Below are 24,118 nucleotides of genomic sequence, written 5' to 3'. Positions count from 1 at the left end.
GAACGGCATTCTAGTAAACTGAAAAATTCCTTCAGTCGTGATGAATGCCGTCAATGGTTTGGATTCTGTGTGTAACTTTATCTGGTGATATGCACTGCGCAGATCTAACTTTGAAAAATACTTTCCTCCTTTCAGGGATAAAATAAGTTTGTTTATATTTGGCAACGGGTAATTATCAACAACAATATTTTGATTTAGTGTGCGCAAGTCCACACAGAACCTGTAACTACCATCAGGTTTGCCTGTGATAACAACGGGTGAAATCCATCTTGATGTTTCAATCTGCTCTATAATACCCTGTTCTACCATTTCATCCAGCATTCTTTTGACCTCTTGTCTAGCAATAATAGGCACTTTTCTAACCTTATGTTGCATTGGCATAGCATCAGGTTTTTAAATAATTTTATGAACATACCCTTTAAGCTCACCAATCTTATCTTCAAAAATGTTGCTCATCCCTTCAACGATCGTATTGGTTGTAATCTCATCTACAACCATCACTTGGTGTTCTGCCCTTTGATTTAAGATTATGTGAAGGTCATATTGATGTGCCCATCCCAAGATAGGTGGTCCACTATGAGCTACATAAACTTTCCCTTTTACACATCTTTCTTGAAAATGTATATCTACTGTCATAAATCCTATAATATCTATTCTTTCCCCTTGATACCCCACAGGGTGGATATCTTTTGGGAGTAATTCTTCATCAGGCCAATTTTGTTCAAACACAATACGGGGAATAATTGTCCAAAAGGACCCTGAATCTACCATCAATTCTACCTCTTTACCATGGATTGTGAATAAAGCTTTGGGTCTTGACCTCCTTCCTGCTGGGTCTACTAAATCCTCCTCTTCAACACACAGGATTTTATTTTTTCCTTCAACTTCACATAGGGATGTAATATTCCCTACCTCACTTTGTACAATCGAAACCTTAGGTTTATATGTCTTGCACATCTTATAAAAATGACCTTTACGACCGCATTTCTTGCACTCTTTGTCGATGGCATAACACCTTTTATAATCCGCTGTATGATATGTGCTTCCACACCTGGAGCACATTCTTTCATGCGGCTTGCTGGTGAACTCGAACCAGAGTTACCAGTGTATTTTTTCCCATATGTACTTTTTTTAACATTCGTATCAGTGTTTTTATTTGCACCTACTGCCCCCACATCATCCTTATCTATGCACGTTACTGCTGCTGGGTTCTCTTTTTTTTCCATCTCCTTCATGCATGTCTCAGATTATTCTACTACCTTAGCTATATCAATTGCATTTGATAATGTGGGATTCTTTGCCGCCCATAGCCTTTCCTGCATTTTTTTGTTCCGACATTGTACAATAAATTGATCACGGATCATCTCTTCCCTCATGCCACCAAATTGACAATTTAAAGGCAACTCTCGTAAACGTGTTACAAACTGATCAATTGTTTCATCACTTTTTTGTGGTTGTGTATAAAATTTGTGCCTACACATTACTATGTTTATTTCTTTAGCATATTGTTTTCTCAGTCTTTACTTCGCTTCCAAAAATACATTAGCTATTGCCCTTCCTTCAGCATCCACCCATACAATTTTGTATCAAATGGAGTTAAAATCTTTGCCTCACAAATTGTTTTTTTTAATCCCATCCTCGTCGCCAATGTTATAATCCATAAATAGTCACAGCAATCAGTGAGAAGTTCTTTTGATCAAGTACTTTATTCAGAGCACAAGAGTAGCGTTGGTGTTCCCAATACAGCCAGCATACAACTGCCAGTCACAGAACACATCTGTGAAACATACCATAGCAACCATAGAACATAACAGTAGAACATAACATTTAAAGCACCACAACCCATACAATGTTTCACTAAGTACCAAACATAACAAAATGCTCACTCTAGGGGGTGAACAACTTTTGGAGGGGGAAAGCCACACCGGGATGGATGGCCAAAAAGAGAATGTAAGTCCCTTGATAACTATCGGTGCCCCTTAAAAGTCAGTGAAGTAGCTGCTAAACAGCAAGATAGCTGCATTGTGGGAGTTGAAGTCCAGTTAAATACTCACCAGGTTAAAAATGCTACGGACTCCACAGACCAGAATAATATTAATGAGGTGTCTGGGAAGGAGATGCCCAGCTCACAGTTAGATTCAGGGGATAGTTTTTACTCTATGTCTGACCACTCTGATTTCTCAGGAGACGACAGTCTTGGCAAGGACTGGGCTGAGGACGATAGTGATAGCAGCAGTCTGCACTGGGAAGACGAAGGAGAAAAGACTTCACTTATGCCTGGAACGGTCCGTAAGCAGAAAAATCAAGTAGCTGCTTCTGAAAATGGCTTATGCCCGGCTGGCTCTATGATCTGGGATTATTCTTTTTCACCCAAAATTGATGGGAAGGTGGTACAGGACTGAGAAGCACCCCCAGTTATTAATAATGGAGCAAGTTTAAATGAGCCTACAGAAATCACAATATCAACTATATATCAGAGCATCATGGCACATCGGGAGGAGACCCGGGTGGAGAGTTCTCGCACTCATGGTGCATGCCGCAGATTGCAAAACTCTATTCGAAGGGTGGCTAAGACTTGATTTTTCAGTAATAATAATTGAAGCAGAAGCCAGGATATCCCTGCTGGAAGACGAGCTGGCTGCACAAAAGATCATGACTGAGTCTATGAAAAAGACGAAAGAGGACACATTCTGGAAACTGACAGATCTTGAAAATCGCTCCCAGAGGAACAACCTGCGATTTTTGGGTATTCCAGAGGGAAAGGAGGGGGCAGATGTCCAGCAGTTCGTGATCGAACTTTTTGAAGAGGCGTTCCCGGAACTTAAGCAATGGGATTGGAAAACTGAGTTACAAAGGGCCCATCGATTTCCTTTTTTTTTTTTTATCCTAAAAAAGGGGGACAAGTGGATAATCGTTCTAGAGCGATTCTTAAATGTTTGAATAATTTTTTGGCCAGAGAAGCGCTATATAATTTGGCTAGGCCTGACTAGAAAAGGATGGGGAAGGGGTGTGATTTTTTTGTAAGACCAGATTTCTGTCAGGCGACAGTTGAAAAAAGATGGCAACTACGTCAGCTAATTCTTCAGTTTCAGGCTAAAGGAGCTCAGGTCTTCTTGCTAAGCTGAAGGAGGTTTTTCAGGGGGAGACATACTTTTTTCTTTCTGAAGTTCAGGCAAAAGAATTTATGATTTCAATGTAGTGGATCGAAGGGTGTGGGTCTGGTTGACTTACATATTCCCACTTAGAGAGGGGGGGGGCTCTCTTTGTGGGATGTATAGCTAAATGAATACTGGGTCTTTATAGTAATTCCTTTTTTTTCTCTTCTCCATATTTTGCTCTCTTTCTTTTTTTTTCTCTCTGGTCTATTTCTACTGGGGTATATCATATGGGAGGGGAAGGTTGGATCTTGGGAAGGGGGGGATGGCCCAGCTCAACATCACCAGGGACCCACAGTCCTTAAGCCTCATGTGGTGGGGCACCCATGGGTGGCTCCAGGTTCAATGTGGGGTTGTGGGGGGATGTTGGGGGTTGGGGGCATTGGGGGGGGAGCACAACTATTGTCTAATTTGTATAGTCATTGTGAACATTTTCATAACAAAATGAAAATATCTTATAGCGCATTTTCTAAAGTTTATTTGAAAGGTCTGTATTATCTTATGAATTCAGGGAAAAAAGTGGTATTTCATAAGGAAAATGGATAGAAGGGACAAAATACGTATCTGCTCTATAAATGTCTGTGGTCTTAATGACTGGAAAAAAAGAAACTTATTCGCTAAATTGATTCTGCATATGCAAATAGAGGTGCCGTGTGTACAAGAAACTCACATACCCTGAAGTAAACGAGATTGGCTTAAAGATCTGGGCTTTGATCTATTGGCTAGTACACGTCAGGGCACCACTACACAGGGGGTAGCTATTTTGGCAAAGCACGGAGCCATAATATGTAAACGTAAGAAGGAGGATAAACTTGGGCGATGGGTGATTTTGGAAGCGGCTATCAATGGTGCTTCATTTTCAATCTGTTCCTTATATGGCTCAAACTTGGATGACCCTGAAGTACTGAACTATTTGAGTATAGAACTAGCTGCTTGGCCATCTCCGTTAATTCTTTGTGGCGACTTTAACATTCATTTAGAGAGCAGTTTTAATCTTGTCTGTAACCCTTCGTATCAAGGTAGCAAGGGTAGGACTTTTAGAGCACTACAGGGGCTAGTTAGGGAATATGGACTAGCGGATGTGTGGAATAGACACAGACCGGGGGATCCTGGCTTTACTTTTTTTCCGGCTCCCCACAATAAATTAGTCCGGCTGGACTTCTTTTTTATTTCATGTCAAATAGCTGAAAAAGTTAGTATTGAACTCCCCCCAAGAATAATATCAGATCATAACCCGCTAATAGTGGAGCTTCCGTTAAGTGGATTTTTTAGGGCTCTGCCGACATGGACTTTAGACAGGAAGCTGTTATTGGACCAAGCATACTGTATAAATATGGCCAAATGGATTACTGAATTTTTTTTATATAAACAAAGGTACCGCTCCCGAAACTATAGTGTGGGACGCGTTTAAAGCCGCCCTACGGGGCGAGACCCTCAGTTTTTCTCTATATCGTCAAAGGACGGTGAAGGCAAAAATTAGATGGATGGATGATTTAAGGCTAGCTGAGAGGAAGCTTATAAGGAAAATTAATGCTGCTCAAAAAATAGATGACTGTCAACAGCTTATAGCGGCCATTAAAGCTAAAATACATCAATATTTTGGGGAAGAGTTAGCCGCTAAATATGTACAGCATAGAGTTGACATTTATGAACTTGGGGAAAACACTGGGAAACTATTGGCCAAACGCATACAACAGAGGGGAGGCTACAAATGGAATAAATAGAATCTTAGATCAATTTGATCAGATACAGGACGCTCCGATGGAAATTCTAGATGTATTCCAAAACTTTTATGAACAATTATATACAACAGAAGGTGAGGCGACCTCAGAAAGAATTATGGAATTTTTAAGTGAACAATGTACTGCGAAAGTCACATCAGAATGAGATTCTTGCTGCCCCAATCTCATGGGAGGAGATCGAGAAAGCAATAATTTCCTTAGCCGCGGGTAAAGGTGTGGGGCCAGTTGAGATCCCCCTTAGAATTTTTTAGAACCATCCGGCAAACACTTAGACCTGAGCTTCTGTCCCTTTTTCATCTAGCTCAATTGGGTCAGACCCCTAAATCATGGCAGGAGACTACAATTGGAGTGTTAAAAAAAAAAAAAAAAAAAGGCAAACCTGAACTTCATCCAGCATCATACAGACCCATTTCACTCATTACCGCAGATAGTAAGATCTATTCAAAAATAATCGCTTCCAGGCTGGGGGCAATTATAACTCCATTGGTATCTATCCGCCAACACGGGTTTATCCCTGGTCTGGATACAACAGATCATGTCAAGCGGGCTACTGCCCTTTTTGACTGGGAGCAGGCCACTAAGTCACCGCTCGGGATGATCCTGTTAGACGCAGAGAAAGCGTTTGACAGGGTCTCCTGGCGGTTTCTATGGTCAGTTTTACAAGGGAAGGGATTTGCTACTGAATTTGTCCAAGCGGTACAAGCACTCTATATAACACAAGAGGCTCACATCCGCATATCTGGACAAGAATCACAAGTATTTAGTATTAGCAGAGGGACAAGGCAGGGGTGCCCTGCTCTCTACTGCTATTTTCACTATACATTGATCCATTTCTTAATAAATTGGAAGCAGATTTGAATATTGAACCGGTTAAGGTTAGCAATACTAGTTATAAATCATTGGCATTTGCTGATGACATTGTGATTCTCAAAAGTAATTTAAGGTTAGCTCTCCCAGCAGTGAAATATTTGGCGAAACAATTTGGCAATGTCTCGGGATATAAATTAAATGTTGACAAGACTGAATGTTTACATTCAGACAGTCTACCTCCGGCAGACATCTCAATCGTGACAGTAGCCACTTTTTTGGGGGTCAGGATTACAGCAGCAGTGGAACGCATACCGGAACTAAATATTTTACCAGTGATCCATACAGTCAATAAGACCATAGAGAGGCTAGATCATTTACATTTATCATTACACGGACGCTGTAATGTTATTAAAAATGTCAATTTTCCCAAACTTTTTATATCTCTTTCGGACAATCCCTCTGGTATTTCCGCCATTCTGTATAACAGAAGTTGAAAGGGTTTGTTTTAGCTTCTTATGGGGATACCGTTGGTCCAGAAGGGCAATTAAGTGGATAATTCTTCCTAGGCTTAGGGGTGGATGGGGGACCTAGTTCTCTCTTATACCAATAGGAAGCACTATTGAAACATATGGGAATACTCGTGGTCGGAGATAGTGCTGAAATTGCAGATGCCGCAAGTCCCACTATATAAGAGATTCTGCTTGGGGATGAAGCACAGCAAAGTTTAGTCAACATTTTAGAGCCTAGCTATTACAAAAAGACCAAATTTAAAATAGCTCAATCAACTTATTTAATTTGGAGGAAGATACGACGCAGACTCAGGACATCAAACATTAACGCATATATCCCTTCTCGGCGTGTGGTCTTTTACTAATTATATTCCAGGATAAAGTTACATTTAGCTGGGGCAGTACAGGGATCAAGGTTTTATGGGATGTATGTGTTGATGGCCAAATAGCCTCATTCATGTTTCTGCAAGAAAAGTTTGGCCTCTCTAGGAAAGATTTTTTTTTTTTTACTTCTTGCAGATTCAGAGCTCCTTAGGTACAAGCGTATAAGGGGCGAAAGCTAACCTGAGAGAAATTGAGCTGATAGAATTGATGCGGACACGATCACGGATTGGGAAAATATATCAGTCACTAATGGATGTGTTACCTGATGATTTAACAGCCCAAAATGCTAGTTGGGAGAGAAAGTTAGGAAAAGAAGGGATACATTTGGAAGCATTGTTGGAACTAGCTAATCAGGTGCTAATATCTGGTAGCCTGAAGACTCTGCTCTTTATGTCAGTTTTGGATTTATATTACACCCCCGCAAAGACATCTAAGTGGGAAAGCTCACGGGGTAGCTCATGCAGTAGATGTGGGTTATGGGCCGCAGATACCGCACACATGTTTTATACCCGTCCCGGCTTAGCACATTTTTTTTCAGCGATATGAAATTTTTTCTGATCTCGATTCTTGATACTACCATAACACTCACATCAGATCTGATTATCCCGAGGGTTAAACGAAATGAGGAGGGATATTCCCGTAGGAGGTCTGAGATTGGCTTTGTATTTGTTGCTATGGCCGTTTTAAGATTATGTATAACATCTCAGTGGATTAGCTCAGACGCTCCAACGTTTATCAACTGGCGGTCCAGGATATTAGCATTATATAATAATTAATTTTCTGTTTATAGAATGCGAGGGCGAAGGAGGCGAGATTGGGGTCAAAACATTTGGTCTCCTATCACCAGATGGCTAGAGAAGACTGTTTAGCATGTTAAGATATCCTTCATCATTCACCATCTTCCTCTCTCTCCTAGAATATTTCTCTCCTCTGGTCTTACTTTCTGGGACGACAGCGTACATTTTGTATATAATTAGTACCAATTGAATATATGGTTGTCCCTTTTTCGTGTTATTTTGTTTTCTTTTTTCTCTCTTTTCTTCTGCTCCTTGAAACCCAAGAATGAGCTGCCATGTTTGATGTCTAAATAATGAATTGTTAAGATAATACTATATGCTAAAGTTTAAAGTATATATTGGTTCTGTTTATGAAGATGTATTTCACTGTGACAAATTAAATTTATGAAATTTTCTGGAAAAGACAATAAAAAAATATTTAAAATGATATACCACTTTTGGGAGAAACTCTTAGTTTGTTCGCAAAACTACCCATCCTCGGGCACTTGGATAAAGATTACTCCACTGTTAGCACCTGCAACTCACTAACTATTCCCAGTGAGATAAAAGTGACAAGGAGGGCAACCTTTCAAAACAAGCTTCTGTTTGTAAGCTGCTGATGCAAATAAATGAAGAATAATGGAAATGTATGCTAGCCCTGCCTTTTAAAGATGCAGCAAATAGTATATAAAATGTTTAACTGAGGCTGTAAGGGGTTTTATGTGTTTTACTAATAAGTAAGAGATAAACCTTTTCCACTTGGCTGTGTTAACAGGCAAGTGCGCTAGGCTTGTGCGCCCCACATAAGATTTGCATACACTTGTCTCGTAGGTTGAGCTAAACAAATTCTAGGACCTCGGGTGCCAGATGGCTAGGTTTGTCTACCTGAGGTTTGGACGCTTGAACAGCCCATGATGGTGCATCAGGAGGTCTGGTCCCAATGGGAGTTTTTCTTGTGGATGAATTGATATTTCTAGCAGCCTTCTATACCTTAGTTTTCTGCCCAAGTTAGGAAAACTACAAAGAGGTGATGGATGTTTGGCACAGTTCTCTAACTACCAATGCGATCAGAGTAAGGGGAGGAGAAGCACAGGCGAATATCGCAGATCTGATGGACTGTGACTGTGGCTACCTGGAGTCGAAGCTTTGGCATTTGGTGTTTTAGATGGTGGCAAACAGATCTTCTGTGGGTCTTCCCATTTTTGGAAGTACTTTGGCTTCATCTCCAATTTGCAGTATTGCTGAAGCATCCTGCTTGGCAGGTCCGCAAAGTCGGTGTCCACTCCAGGCAGGTATTCTTGTAACACCTGAATGTGATGGTAAAAGGCCCAATGACAAATCTTCCAAACTAGCGCTGACAGATGGGTCAAATTGATGCCACCTTATTTCTCAATATAGTACTTGGCCATTCTATTGTCAGTCTTTATGAGTACAGTTTCCTCTGAATGAGGGTGTATAACTCTCCAAGGTCCAATTAGATTGCTGTCAAATCTAGGTAGCAGATATGCCAATCCTGTGTCCAAGTACCCTGGATTGTCATGTGATTGAGGTGTACTCTCCTACCCAGGAGAGGCGCGTCAGTGTTAATGGTCACCTGTGGTTGAGGGTCAAGAAATGCCCTGGCCAGTATCAAGTTCTTCTGATTCCACCATTTTGAGCTGTGCTGGCTAGATAGTCTTGCAGTGGATGTCTATGTAATATTGCATGAGATACAACAGCTATATAAGAAGCCATCATCCCTAAAAGTTTCATTACCACCTTGACCGTAACCAATGTGATGTCTGAAAAAGAGGCAGCAACCTTTGAAATGCCATCACCTTTTTTGAATTAGGTAGGCATTCCTTGTCACTGCATTTAGCACAATCCCTAAAAAGGGCTGGGTTTGGAGGGGCAACTTATTTGCGCTGACAATGAACCGGGAGCAGATGGAGATGAAACTTAATGTGCAGAGCAGCTAATGACATTCTACAGGATGGTCATTTTGAAAAGCCTCGACACAATGTACAGGTTCAATGGCCAGCTGTATGATATAAGACGCAGAGTTCCGTCCTTTATGGGGACGAAAAAGTATAGGGAGTAGATTCCTTGGCTACGCTGGGGAAGGGGCACCAAGTCAATAGCAACATCAGTGTGATCATCTGTACTTTCTGCAGTAGTAGTAGCTGGTGTTGTTTTACTGCGTGACAACACAGTGGTATGTTTGGTGGTGTGGAAATCCTGTATCCCAGAGAGGACCTTCATCAGATTTTACTTCCTCCCATTGCAGAGGAAATACCTTTAAACTTCGCTCTCCCACACATGTAAAATGATCAGGGAATTATGCGTCCCTTCTTGGAGGTAGAGGGGCCCTTGCTGGAGTCACCTCTATCATTGCCTCTTCTGTTTACAAAGCCGTCATCTCTGAGGTAGGTTTTAGATGCCTGCTTTATTGAAAGAACTGGTGTTGCTGGTACCTTTGTCTTTGGATAAGGCTTGTAGACTTCACAGCCCTCATGCATGCTACTTGCGAAAAAGCAAAAATAGGTGTTTGAGTCTGTAGAGCACTCATGGCTTAGTAATCTCTGTATCCGGTCTGATTTTCACAAGCATACTATCCACTTGAGGGCAACACAGATACTGTGCGTCTAATTGGCAACCCAGAAACCCTCAGCCATGCATGGCGCCAGTGTTTAGCAGAGCCCATGGCATAAGAAATATTTGTGTTGGAGATAAATTACCCATCTACAAGTGCGTATCCTCTCTTACAATACACCAATGGCAGCTGCTTCACCATCCAATCCATCTCCTCCAAGCAATATCCATTATATCAAGAGAGCAGTCTAAACGAGTAGGAGACTCTCCATTGGATGGCTGTCCACAGAGGCACTTGCTTCTCCCCTGTGTCAATCTTATTACTTGTCTGGAGGAGGAGCACCATTAGTTGCCTAAGTACTGGTTCTTTTCCTGGGCTGTGTGAAAAAAACAAGGAGTCTGGAGGGAAGGTGGGTTGTATGAGGCAGGCTTACATTTCTTTTCGACCCTTGGGGTGAAGACCTGTACCTTGATTTGCCCCTTGACTTGCTCTGTACGACACTCAGACATGCTTTTCAGCATCGACAGGTACTGAATACACCTCTTGGTTCTGGAATGTGTATCCAACAAAATGTGGTCTTTCTCCTCTAAGATATCGAGCCAAACCTTCTGGTTTAATGGATAACATTGTGAAATGCTGTGAAATCATCTTGGGGGTGGGGGAGTTTGGGGCCTTAACAGAATAAGGCATTAAGTCAGCCCTGCTCAGTGGGTCGATATGGTAATCGTCCAAAGGATCCTCTCCATTCCCAGGCTGTCTGAGGCTCGGAGGCTCAGGGTATGGGTTGTGTAGATCATAGGTATTTCCTTGATCTGGGATTGCATGATCAGAGGAAACAGACTGCTGAGGTAACAGAGGAGGTGGTGATATAGTCTGAGTTGTAGGACTGGTTGAGGAAACAGGAGGGAATTGTGGTGGAGGACTACTACTTTTGGGGATCAGGTTGTACTGTCGTTCCTCCAATATTAGCTCTCAAAGCAGTGAGATTGTACTCCTGAAGGGCGACCATACAAGGAGGGATGTATGAAAATTCTATGGTACCTTCAATGCTTGTTTCGATTTATTAGAAATATTGTTGGTAACATAAATATAATATATTTTTACTTCTGTTGCACATAACACATTTTGGGTGCTCTGGAAAAATGAGGTTCTAAATGAGTTTAACCAGAAATATCAAGGTAGCATTTTGAAGTAATACAGTACTTACGTTAAGAAAATCTACAGACTGATCTACAAAGTATTGCAGTTTGCACACATCTTATAGAGGCAGTTACCCAAATGCATACTGAGTGGGACTTCACATGATTCTTAGCAAATGCTCGAATACCATTTAGAGTGTTTACTCCTGAGATGGCATTTAAGAACTGTACTGTCAGAGGAAAAATCAACACGTCCATCTAATGTGCCAACTGGAGTAGGCCCCCAAAAAATCTGCACCTAGTAAACCAGCTAAAGCATATTTGCAACTACGGACTGTAGACATGGGAGCAACAAAAGAAAAGGATCAATGTGGTAGAGCGGAATTATTAATAAATAAAAACAGAATTAAGTTGAACTAAAAATTGCTTTTCAAATGGGAAGCTTGGGTAAGAATAATGTATTATGGATAGCACTACTTGATGCAAAGTAAGACCAATTATTTATTTAAATCCTGTTGCAAAATCATCCTGGTTCCCTTGGCATCCCCATTTTTGCTGACTGGTAACAGTGGTAAGTGACTGACTGTTCAAGGACTCTGCCTAACCAGGGCCAGTGCTATGCTGAAAACACTTAGAATACAGTGAAAACACCTACATACACAAGGGTGCTATATGGGTTAGGGTACCCCCATGATTGGCATGACCAGTGTTGCATGACCGATTTTAACATATAAATTGGGCCCAAACCTACATTTGGTGTTTGGGGCACCTGAGCACTAATAAACTACAATATGCTGGCCTATTAGGTACCCCCAGCCCCCCCCCCAGGTGTCTCAGTAGTGGGAGGATCAGGTACTTTGGAGGACCCTTATAAAACAGGTTCTATATGCCCTGGGGGCCAGTAAAATGGCTCATTTCCCTTCCCAAATTGTAGTTAAGTGCTTCCCAAAATCGAAATGTATGCTAGGAGCACTGAGTGAGATCTGCAATATTTATTACATATTCAGAACCTCTAAAGTCTCCCCTATGTGTTCCAAGGATGGGGGGCCTGTAGATATAGATGGAGCCCTTATAAAAATGTTTTATAAGCCCTGATGTTGGAGAGCTTTCCCAGTTCATTTTCCCCATTGCAGATCCAGGTCCATAGGTTTACATGGCAAGAAGTTCTTAATGAACAACTCCTGCCACGACACACAGAAAAAATATCATTTAAGGACTTAGTAGAATAGTATTGATAAATCCAGCAATATGCTATGGTTGAGATTATCCTAAAATGTACAGACGAGACATTATAAGACTTTGTCTGTAATCTAAACTTCAGCCTTCCAGTGATCTGCCCTGAGTAGTCAGAGTTAAGTGGATTAGCCAGGCTTCTTTGATGAAGTGATAAGTGGCACCTGGGGTGAAGAGTAAATCTGGGAGTAGAGGGTTCTGCTGCATAGGAATGTCAGAGCAAGGGGTAGAAGTTGTAAACAATGGTCTCCAAAGGAAGAAGGGGACTGGCTGAAGAAGCCAGTTTCATTTAGACCCCTACCCTCTGAACCCAGCCAGATGGCAGGCTTCAGGAAGAAATGTGCAGATGCCAGGGGAGGCAGTCTATGGAGATGAGCCATCCTGGAGGTTGGTTTAGCCAGCTCTTGCCTCTCTGCTGAGACTTCATCCATATTGAATTGTGGAGAAATTGTGCTTTCTGGGAGGCCATTGTGCCACTGAAAGAGTATCTGAGAGGGGGCAGTGTCACTCAGATCTGCTGCTTTAAGGATAGGAAAGAAGAATTTGCCCCAACCAGGCCCTGCACTCTGGAAGACTGCGCCTGCTGCACAATCTGAAACTACAGCCCTGTGGACCTATCTTGCTTCAAGAAAAGTAAAGAGTGGACTCCCTGCAAGCTACAGGTTAGTAGAGTTCACCTGGATCATCACCACCTAGAGTGCTCCCAGTGGATTTGTATGGATGTTGTCCAAGTGGATTGTGGGAATTCATGTCCCAAACTTTCAAGGACCATCTTGTAGCTTCCAGACCCTAGGATTACGTTTTGGACACTTTGGCACGACCAAAGAAACTTCAGGAAGAAGTTCCAGACATTTTGAGAACTTTGAATAAAAAGCTCCGTTAAGTGGACTGACTGAACCTTGCCAGCCAAGCCGGGGACCCTCAACAGCGAGCGGGCCTACTCCTCCAGGTTCGTCCCGTTGAAAAGCTCCAGAGGTCCGACTTCCAGAGTGTGAGCGGGAGCTGGTCGAAATACAAGCCGGCGAACTGTCACTGAAACTGGAATGTGAGAGGCATCTAGAGACCCCAGGAGACAAAGCTCTGTAAAAGTTTCTACGTCAGAACGTAAAAAAGGTGACTGGAGCCAACTGCCAGAGTCAAGCCACTCACATTCAACTGCAAGCCAGCCTGGATCTCTGGTTCGTCCCGCTGGAAAGCTCTGGAGGTCTGACTTCCATAGGTTTGACCGGAGACCTCGTCCTAAGACAAGCTGGCGAACCAAAACAAAATCTGTTCTGGCTGAGAGCTTCGAGGTACCCCAGGAAAAAAAGCTCCAGAGGTTTTTAAGTCAGAAGGTTACCACGAGGGGTAGCCGCGCAGCGCTTCATCGCAGTCGACCTGAAGCTTTGACTTTGTCCCCATCTAGCACAACCAGGTGTCCCAGTAGGCTCTATAAGTTTCGATGTACTATATAATGTTAAATCTTTACAAATTCATATCTCTGGTTCCCTGAATTAGATTTTTTTTTAATTTTGATGTCATTTTAACGATACAAATATTTCCTCTTTTTATAAATTAGAGTTGGATTTTTTTTGTGTGCTGTGTCTTAATTATATACTGAATTTGAGTTTTTAAATGCTTTACATACCAGTCTCTGAAGTTAAGCCTGCCTGCTCATAGCCAAGCTACCAAGGGTTCGGCATGGGAATAATTGTCTGAGACCTCTTCTGAGCCCTAGACACTGTTAGTGGCCTTATTGCCAGTGGTAGATATATATTTACCACTACTAATAATCCACTATCCAACAAATACACGTATGCAAGGAGCCCACAAAGCAATGCCCAAACAATAGTTTTTATCCTGCTTTGACATGTAAAAAGCCAAGACAAACCATCATAGAAAAGGTCCGTTAACTGGTAGACAGTACGTTAATAAGCAACTAAAAAAAGAATTAAGATCTGTGCCGGATAGCAGCATCCTGATAAAACAAGCCCACGGAGAGTTACATTTAGAAAGTCAAGGTACGATTGGTTGAGAAAATGTTGCTTAATTACTGTACACTTATGAGAATATGGACAGTAACATGCTTAATGAAATACCAAAAAAAACTTGGCCCATAAAAACATATTAAAAACAATGGTATTATTAAACCTGCATACACACACAACTAAAGAGAAAAAAGTATTCAGACAATCACAAGAAACAAGCGGGCTCACAAAGCCCATTTATGGAAACTGTGCATCTGGCTGGAAATTGTTAAAGATCTCTACTTCTAAAAGCTACACAAGAAAAATGGAAAGGCATAAACTATATATGTAGATCAGCACAGAGTAGCATGCAATTTAGTTTAGTGGCACCTGTTAGACCTGTCAGCCCTTTGGGTGGTCCCTCCTCATCATTATTTATTTTGTCCCACTTTTGCCTCAAACCCTGTTTGAATTTTTCCTTTTTGGGAACCACCAGACTTTTTAGTGTTGCTACAGATTCAGGGAGCCATTTTAGCTACCCCTGAAACTTCTGTCTGAGGGCCTGAAGCACAAAATGGTGGCCTCCTGTGACATTACCAGCACCTTCCAGAACCTTCCAGGAGATTCCAGAACTGTGTGACAGTTGGAAACCGTTTAGAATGTTGGAAGGTTAAGACAGAGTGTTGGCAGTTGGAGCTGGCAGTTGGCACCTGACTGGTGAAGAGAGAGGAGCACAACAGTGAAGGAGGAAGGAGTGAAGCAGCAGGGGTGGAAACTTGTGCCTGGAGTGGGGTCCATAAACCCACCCTTGATACTTGTCCCTACTGGTGGATCCCAGCCTATAACCCTGTGTGGGAAGAAGTCAGAAGAAAACCATCCTAAGGACCTGGACAGCAGGAACAGGCCTTAGAACCAAGAAAGCAGCAAGATTCTGACCTGAGAACTGGTTTCCCTGGAGTCTGGCGTCGAGTAGCCGAAGACCTGGAGCCCGAGGTGGAGAAGCGGCGCTGACTGAGGTAGCAGACGTCGTACCCGGAGCCGCCTGAGGTCGTAAGAGGGCGCCGACGGAGGTCGAGAGGAATACCAAGGGTCGAGAAGGAAGTGAACCGAGGTCGAGTGAGCGGCGTCATCGGAAGGGTGAAGTCCGCCCTCCGGAGTCGTCGGAGACCGAGGTAGAGGAGCACCGGAGGTCGGGAGTGAGGATCGCACTCCGGAGTCGCCCGGAACCTGTGAGGAGGAGCACCGGAGGTCGGGGGTGAGGATCGCACCCCGGAGTCGCCGGAAGTCGACAGCGAGGCCAGGCCGGCCGACGTCATCGGAGCCGAGAGCGCCATCGGACCGGAGCCGCCCGAAGTCGACATCGTGTGGAGACTGCCCGACGCCGTCGAATCGAAGGTAGAGGTCGAACCGAGGCCACCGACATCGGACCGGAACCGCCTGCCGGCGTCGTCAAAGAACTGACATTGTGCCGAGGCCGCCGAGACCGAACCGGAACCGCCTCACGGCGTCGACACGACTCCAGCGGCGTCGGAACATCAGAAAAGGGCAGTAAGTGGAGTAGAGGGCGCCTTAGGCCCTGTGGAGACCTGAGAGACTACTCTAAGGGGCTAGGGAGGTGCTGAATCCCACCTGACTGTGCCTGGGGTGAACTGGGACTAACCTAGAGAGGTTGTGTGGAGAGGGAAGCCAGGGCATTGGAATTTCCCCCCCCCTTTGATCTACCTCAGTTTAGGCCTCAGCCTTTGCCTCAGCCAGGGAGTAGTACCCCTCAAGCCTACCACAACCCTACAAGCTGTGCCTGGGCCAAATTAGCCCTTCAGAATTGAAGTGTCATCTGATTCATGAGTGTTGCTGTATACTTCTAATTATTTATTGGGGATACTGTATTTATTAAGTTCTTATCTATTTATTGCTGCACTGTATTTATAGGTCCACAGGACTTGTTGGTGTACAGTATTTATTGGTACAGTATTTATTGGTACAGTATTTATTACCTCAAAGTATTTAATTGTCTGTATATATTGCACTTGTATTTATGTCCTGTTATTTATGATCACCCCTATTTATTTCAGCGAACAGCAAATATTTATTTGACCTGCTCTATTTAAGAATTTGTATATTGTGATTGTTATTTATTTTCCCAATCAGCAACTAAGAGAAAAAGATAAAGAAGAATATTTTCATAATTTTTACGGTGTAGAGTCGTTTTTGGAACGGATGCACGCATGGTTATTGTATGGGTATATTGTATGCTTAGCACTGCGCCTGTTTCCTGACCACTCGAGCCAAGCTACCACAGTGTGTCGGGAAGGTCCACCACCACCCTGTGGAGTGGGAGTGGGCAGTTTCCAACATAAATTGGTGTTCAGTGGTGGGATAGAGCTGTGCCTACATATACTCAACAATAACTGTGGGTAGTCCATAGGCCTACACCGGGAGTTTTCTCAAAGCGGCCTTCCTAATTGTGGGATTTTGTTTTTTTCCAAATTTACTCTGGTGGTGGGAGGAGGTATTACTAAAGGTACCCCCCTGCAGTGTTACTACACAAAACCTGTCCTCTAACCTGAGTGGGCAAGATGGAGTTTGTTCTTGAAAATCTAGACACGTACACTGTGGCCCAACTCAGGGAGTTTTGCCAGCGAGAGGGGGTGTACTGTCCCCCAGGAGCAAAGAAGGGTGCACTCCAAACCAGCTTAAGGGCTTGGGGGGAGGCACGCAGGGAAAGCAAGGCTGAGGAGGAAGACAGGGATGGAGAGCCTGACCCCGAGGGGGCTGAGATGTACCAACCTGAGGTGGGGAACCTGTCCGCGGGGCCCAGGACACTTTCTAGGAAGGGCAGCACTGTCTCTAGTGGGGGCTTATCCGAAGTGGAGTTAGCAGACCGGAGAGAGAAGAGACAGCTCACATGGGACTTAGCAAGGCTGGAAAAGGAGAAAGAGGAGCAGAGGATGGCCCATGAATTGCGCCTGAAAGAAATAGATCTTCAGATTTTGCGAATCGGGGCACAACCTGTTCCCAATGGTGGCAGCCAAATCCAAGAGTCCACCAGGGAATCCAAACCTTACCTGCCAAAGGACATTGTAGCGAGCTATGGGGCGGGTGACGACATCGCCAAGTGGCTCGCAGCCTATGAGGTCTCATTGAGGGCCCATGGGGTTCCAGTGAAGCATTGGGGAGGGGGATTGTACAAATACATGCCTCCAGCTGGTAGGGATGCTTTATTGGCCCTCGAAGAGGAAGAGCAAACCCACTACCCCACCATGAAACTGGCGCTCATCAGGAAGTTTGGACTAACTCCGGAAAAGTACAGACAGAAGTTCAGGGGTAGTCACAAACTGGGCACACAGAATTGGGTGGACTTCCTGGACTATGCAAAGAAGGCACTGGAAGGTTGGATTCAGGGCGGTGAAGTAAGGAACTACGAGGAGCTGTTTGACCTAGTATTGAAGGAACACCTACTCGAGAAATGTTTCCCTGAACTGCGGCAACACCTGGTGGATAGCAAGCTGACCAGTCCCCGGAAGCTTGCTGAGGAGGCGGACATTTGGGCTAGTACCCGGGTGTCCACAAGGGGGACTGGAGGGGATACTCAAAAGGCCGGACAGGGCGCCCCCCAGAAGAAAGAGGGAGGGGAAAAGAAAAAGGAGTTCTCCAAAGGCCCCCAAAATAACTTCCAAGGGAAGGGAACAGGATTCACCTCTAAGGCTAACCCACCCAGAAACCCTAATCCTGGCCAGAGTCAGCAGCCAAGGGTTGTCCATTGCTACGAGTGCGGTGGCGTTGGACACTATAAAGGAGATCCGAAGTGTCAGAAACGATCACCCCCTCCCACTGGAGGAAAGCCCCCCGGAGTAGCTAGTGTAGTGCTCGGGGAGGAGATGCCCTTAACTAAGGGAAGGGAGTGGGCGGGAGTCACTTTAGTGTCCCTGGGAGAACGGGAGATGGTTCCTAAGATCCAGGTGCCCGCAAATACTGCAAAGTATGGGCAGTGGATCACCATCAATGGCCGAAGAGGGGAGGCTCTGAGAGACACAGGAGCCAGTATGACTATGGTACGTAGCCAACTGGTGTCTCCAGAGCAAGTCATTCCCGATGTACTCCACCCAGCCGCGATGGCTGACGGCAGAACCGGCCACTATCCCGTGGCTGAGGTTCCCTTTGAATGGGGGGGGGTTGCAGGTTCACTTCGAGTTGCCGTAAGCCCTGCCGTGCCAGTCGATTGTCTGCTGGGCAATGACATGGAGCACAACGCTTGGAAGGAGGTGGAATACCGGACTCATACCGAGATGCTGGGTACACCTGACTGGGCCTGTGTTAGCACAAGGTCCGTGAATACCCGAAGAGGGAGTTCATTCCGGCTGGAGCCTGGAACAAAGGCCCAGCCAGCTGCCAGTCAAGGGAAGAACCGAGGACAGGAGGAGCCTGCCTCGGCGTCTCCACCCCGTAGGACGGATAGGCCACCGGAGGTGGTGGACCAGGAGTCTGCGGAGGGGGACGTTACCAACCTGGAGGACCTACCCATCCCGGCCGAGTGGCACGTGGAGGGAGGCCCGTCCAGGGAGGAATTCTGCCAGGGCCAGAGGGAGTGCCCTACCCTTGAGGGGCTGAGGCGACAGGCCGAAGCCCAGGCAGCAGGGAACGTTGAAGGGAACTACAGTGTTTACTGGGAGGATGGCCTCCTCTACAGTGAACCCAAGGCACCCCTACATGGATCGTCACGAGCCTTGGTAGTCCCTCAACGTTATCGAGCCTTCCTTTTAGAGTTGGCTCACGAGATACCATTGGCAGGACACCTGGGGCAAGACAAGACCTTCGCCCGTCTTGTCCCACACTTTTATTGGCCTCAGATGAAAGTGTCGTCCGATACTTACTGCCGGACATGTGTGTCTTGCCAAGCCAGTGGGAAAACAGGGGTGAAGCTGAAAGCTCCCCTTTTACGGTGTAGAGTCGTTTTTGGAACGGATGCACGCATGGTTATTGTATGGGTATATTGTATGCTTAGCACTGCGCCTGTTTCCTGACCACTCGAGCCAAGCTACCACAGTGTGTCGGGAAGGTCCACCACCACCCTGTGGAGTGGGAGTGGGCAGTTTCCAACAGCACCCAATTAGCTTAGACAGATACAAGTACCCTCCTCTCTGTCCATGTAACTCACCCTTGCTTTGGTTGAGAATTTTGTGCTTACAACACTTTTAAATTAGAGACAAACCATTGCTTAGCTAAAATATTTAACAAAAACAGGGAGATACGTGAAGTGAAATTGCTTGTACGTCTCCTTGAGAATATGTATGTTTACATAAAACTGCACTTACTTTAAAGTTTCATGTCTGTCCGGATGATTCTGTATCACCTTAGCTAAGGCATCATATTCTAAAAATACAAAAACATCAATTAGTGTAAATATTTGTTGAACTTTAGTACCAATCTGCATTCATAAATACAATTATGTAAACAAAACAAATTTAGTGCTAAAGGGCACACAACATAAATGCTGCGCTTATACCTCTGGCTCTCTCCATTCCCCAGTGGACCCTCTTCCCCATTCCTCTCAGCTCCCATCTCCAACAAAACGTGCGAGATGGCAGCTCTAAGTTACAATATGGTATTCTTTGGTAACCCTTCCGGTGATAACTTACAAGTTTGCTTTGCCTAATGCTCAAATGGGGCATTTCCGGGTGCATCTACGGGATGAAGTCAGTTGGAGGAACACATGACAGGATCATTCTTTGGCTGCAACCCTGCCTCACACACCTGGTGGCTTCAAACATACTAGAATCACAACTGCAAGCCAGCGTGGGGGGAAGACTAGCTGTCCCATGTAGGAAGGCTCCACAGTTTGACATGGTAACTGTTGGAAACTGCCCACTCCCACTCCACAGGGTGGTGGTGGACCTTCCCGACACACTGTGGTAGCTTGGCTCGAGTGGTCAGGAAACAGGCGCAGTGCTAAGCATACAATATACCCATACAATAACCATGCGTGCATCCGTTCCAAAAACGACTCTACACCGTAAAAATTATGAAAATATTCTTCTTTATCTTTTTCTCTTAGTTGCTGATTGGGAAAATAAATAACAATCACAATATACAAATTCTTAAATAGAGCAGGTCAAATAAATATTTGCTGTTCGCTGAAATAAATAGGGGTGATCATAAATAACAGGACATAAATACAAGTGCAATATATACAGACAATTAAATACTTTGAGGTAATAAATACTGTACCAATAAATACTGTACCAATAAATACTGTACACCAACAAGTCCTGTGGACCTATAAATACAGTGCAGCAATAAATAGATAAGAACTTAATAAATACAGTATCCCCAATAAATAATTAGAAGTATACAGCAACACTCATGAATCAGATGACACTTCAATTCTGAAGGGCTAATTTGGCCCAGGCACAGCTTGTAGGGTTGTGGTAGGCTTGAGGGGTACTACTCCCTGGCTGAGGCAAAGGCTGAGGCCTAAACTGAGGTAGATCAAAGGGGGGGGGGAAATTCCAATGCCCTGGCTTCCCTCTCCACACAACCTCTCTAGGTTAGTCCCAGTTCACCCCAGGCACAGTCAGGTGGGATTCAGCACCTCCCTAGCCCCTTAGAGTAGTCTCTCAGGTCTCCACAGGGCCTAAGGCGCCCTCTACTCCACTTACTGCCCTTTTCTGATGTTCCGACGCCGCTGGAGTCGTGTCGACGCCGTGAGGCGGTTCCGGTTCGGTCTCGGCGGCCTCGGCACAATGTCAGTTCTTTGACGACGCCGGCAGGCGGTTCCGGTCCGATGTCGGTGGCCTCGGTTCGACCTCTACCTTCGATTCGACGGCGTCGGGCAGTCTCCACACGATGTCGACTTCGGGCGGCTCCGGTCCGATGGCGCTCTCGGCTCCGATGACGTCGGCCGGCCTGGCCTCGCTGTCTACTTCCGGCGACTCCGGGGTGCGATCCTCACCCCCGACCTCCGGTGCTCCTCCTCACAGGTTCCGGGCGACTCCGGAGTGCGATCCTCACTCCCGACCTCCGGTGCTCCTCTACCTCGGTCTCCGACGACTCCGGAGGGCGGACTTCACCCTTCCGATGACGCCGCTCACTCGACCTCGGTTCACTTCCTTCTCGACCCTTGGTATTCCTCTCGACCTCCGTCGGCGCCCTCTTACGACCTCAGGCGGCTCCGGGTACGACGTCTGCTACCTCAGTCAGCGCCGCTTCTCCACCTCGGGCTCCAGGTCTTCGGCTACTCGACGCCAGACTCCAGGGAAACCAGTTCTCAGGTCAGAATCTTGCTGCTTTCTTGGTTCTAAGGCCTGTTCCTGCTGTCCAGGTCCTTAGGATGGTTTTCTTCTGACTTCTTCCCACACAGGGCTATAGGCTGGGATCCACCAGTAGGGACAAGTATCAAGGGTGGGTTTATGGACCCCACTCCAGGCACAAGTTTCCACCCCTGCTGCTTCACTCCTTCCTCCTTCACTGTTGTGCTCCTCTCTCTTCACCAGTCAGGTGCCAACTGCCAGCTCCAACTGCCAACACTCTGTCTTAACCTCCCAACATTCTAAACGGTTTCCAACTGTCACACAGTTCTGGAATCTCCTGGAAGGTTCTGGAAGGTGCTGGTAGGTTCCAGTGGATGCTGGTGATGTCACAGGAGGCCACCATTTTGTGCTTCAGGCCCTCAGACAGAAGTTTCAGGGGTAGCTAAAATGGCTCCCTGAATCTGTAGCAACACTAAAAAGTCTGGTGGTTCCCAAAAAGGAAAAATTCAAACAGGGTTTGAGGCAAAAGTGGGACAAAATAAATAATGATGAGGAGGGACCACCCAAAGGGCTGACAGGTCTAACACGCGTCCCCCCCAGCTGAAAGTGGGGAGAGCTACCCAACCCCTTGGGAGTTCTCATCACTAAGGCGGAAATACCTTGAGAGACCGTCTGCATTGGCGTGGTCCACTCCAGGCCGATGTTCCACCTGAAAGTCCATCCCCTGTAGGGAAATAGACCACCTCAACAACTTGGGATTCTCCCCCTTCATTTGCATCAGCCAACGAAGGGGTCTGTGGTCGGTCTGAACCAGGAAGTGCGAGCCAAACAGGTATGGCCGCAACTTCTTCAGAGCCCATACCACTGCAAAGGCTTCACGCTCTATTGCACTCCACTTCTGTTCCCTGGGAAGTAGTCTCCTGGATAGGAAGACCACGGGTTGATCCAGACCCTCTTCGTTGAGTTGCGATAACACTGCCCCAATGCCATGTTCTGATGCATCTGTCTGGACAATGAACTTCTTGGAAAAGTCTGGGGCCCGTAAGACCGGGGCCTCGCACATGGCTTTCTTCAATCTCTCAAAGGCTTGCTGACAAGCCTCCGTCCAGATTACCCGTCGAGGTTGTTTCTTGGACGTGAGCTCCGTGAGAGGGGCTACGATGGTACCGTACCCCTTCACGAAGCGGCGATAGTATCCCGTGAGGCCCAAAAATGCTCGGACCTCAGTCTGTGTCTTGGGGGGTTCCCAGGCCATGATGGCCTCGATCTTCGCCTGGAGGGGTTGCACCGTTCCCCTACCCACCAAGTGTCCAAGGTACACTACCGACCCCTGCCCGATCTGGCACTTGCTGGCCTTGATCGTCAATCCAGCTTGTCTCAGGGCCTGGAGAACGGCTTGCAGGTGATGCAAGTGATCCTCCCAGCTGTTACTGAAGACGGCTATGTCATCCAGATAAGCAGCAGAGAAACTCTCCATTCCGGTGAGGATCTGGTTTACCAGGCGCTGAAACGTGGCAGGTGCGTTCTTGAGCCCAAAGGGCATCACACAGAACTGGTAGTGGCCATTGGGCGTGGAGAAGGCTGACCTTTCCCTTGCTCCATCAGTCAAAGAGATCTGCCAGTACCCAGAAGTAAGGTCAAAGGTACTTAGATATTGGGCAGCTCCCAGCCGGTCAATTAATTCATCCGCCCTAGGGATCGGATGAGCATCAGTCTTTGTCACTGAATTCAGTCCCCGGTAGTCCACACAGAACCTCAGTTCTGGTTGGGCACCCGGTGGTGCAGCTTTCGGTACTAACACCACCGGACTGGACCAGGGGCTGCTAGAAGGTTCAATCACTCCTAGCTCCAGCATCTTAGTGACTTCACTATGAATGCTGGCCTTCACCTTGTCTGACATCCGGTAGATCTTGGACTTCACAGGTGGGCTGTCTCCTGTGTCCACGTCATGGACACACAGGTGAGTCCTACCCGGGACAAGGGAGAACAACGAAGAGTACTGCCCCAGCACCTGGCGACAGTCCTCCTGCTGTTCAGGAGTTAGAGATGGGGAGAGAATCACTCCCTCCACCGACCCATCCTTTTCCTGAGACGCAAACAGATCAGGGAGAGGCTCGCTTTCCACGTCCTCTCCTCCGTCAGTCACCATCATCAAGATGACTTCGGGCCTCTCGTGGTGGGGTTTGAGGCGGTTGGCATGCAGCACCCGCAGGGGCTGACGAGGGGTCTTCAGGTCCACCAAGTAGGTAGCCTTACCCTTCTTCTCCAACACCTCAAAGGGTCCTGACCAGCGATCCTGGAGGGCACTAAGCTCTCCTGGTTCGATCACCCACACCTTCTGGCCAGGCTCCAACTCCACCGGGTGAGCGTTGTGGTCATACCACGCCTTCATCACTGCTTGGCTGGCTTCCAAGTTGTCAGAAGCTTGCTTCCACAACTTAGCCATTTGGCTCCGGAAGGCCAGCATGTAGCTCACCACATCCTGGGGGAGCTTTCTGGGAGTTCTTTCCCATCCGTCTCTCACCAGGTTAAGAGGTCCGCGTACAGGGTGCCCATACAGAAGCTCGAAGGGGCTGAAGCCCACTCCCTTCTGTGGCACTTCCCT

The 24,118-nt window shown here is 46.0% G+C and overlaps 1 protein-coding gene across 1 annotated transcript in view; it reads right to left on the bottom strand.

Moving 5' to 3' along the window:
• THOC7 (THO complex subunit 7) overlaps positions 1-24,118 on the bottom strand; it is an 89,957-nt gene that overhangs the window by 17,100 nt on the left and 48,739 nt on the right. Inside the window, exon 5 of the mRNA XM_085624703.1 lies at positions 19,579-19,636. Within this exon, the coding sequence (XP_085480829.1) occupies positions 19,579-19,636 (58 nt within the window). The remainder of the gene's footprint in view (positions 1-19,578; positions 19,637-24,118) is intronic.

This window comes from Triturus cristatus, chromosome 9 (assembly GCF_964204655.1).
Source record: "Triturus cristatus chromosome 9, aTriCri1.1, whole genome shotgun sequence".
Classification (NCBI taxonomy): Eukaryota; Metazoa; Chordata; class Amphibia; order Caudata; family Salamandridae; genus Triturus; species Triturus cristatus.
The sequence above is the reverse complement of the archived record's forward strand: the minus strand, read 5'-3'. Positions and strand labels throughout refer to the sequence as shown.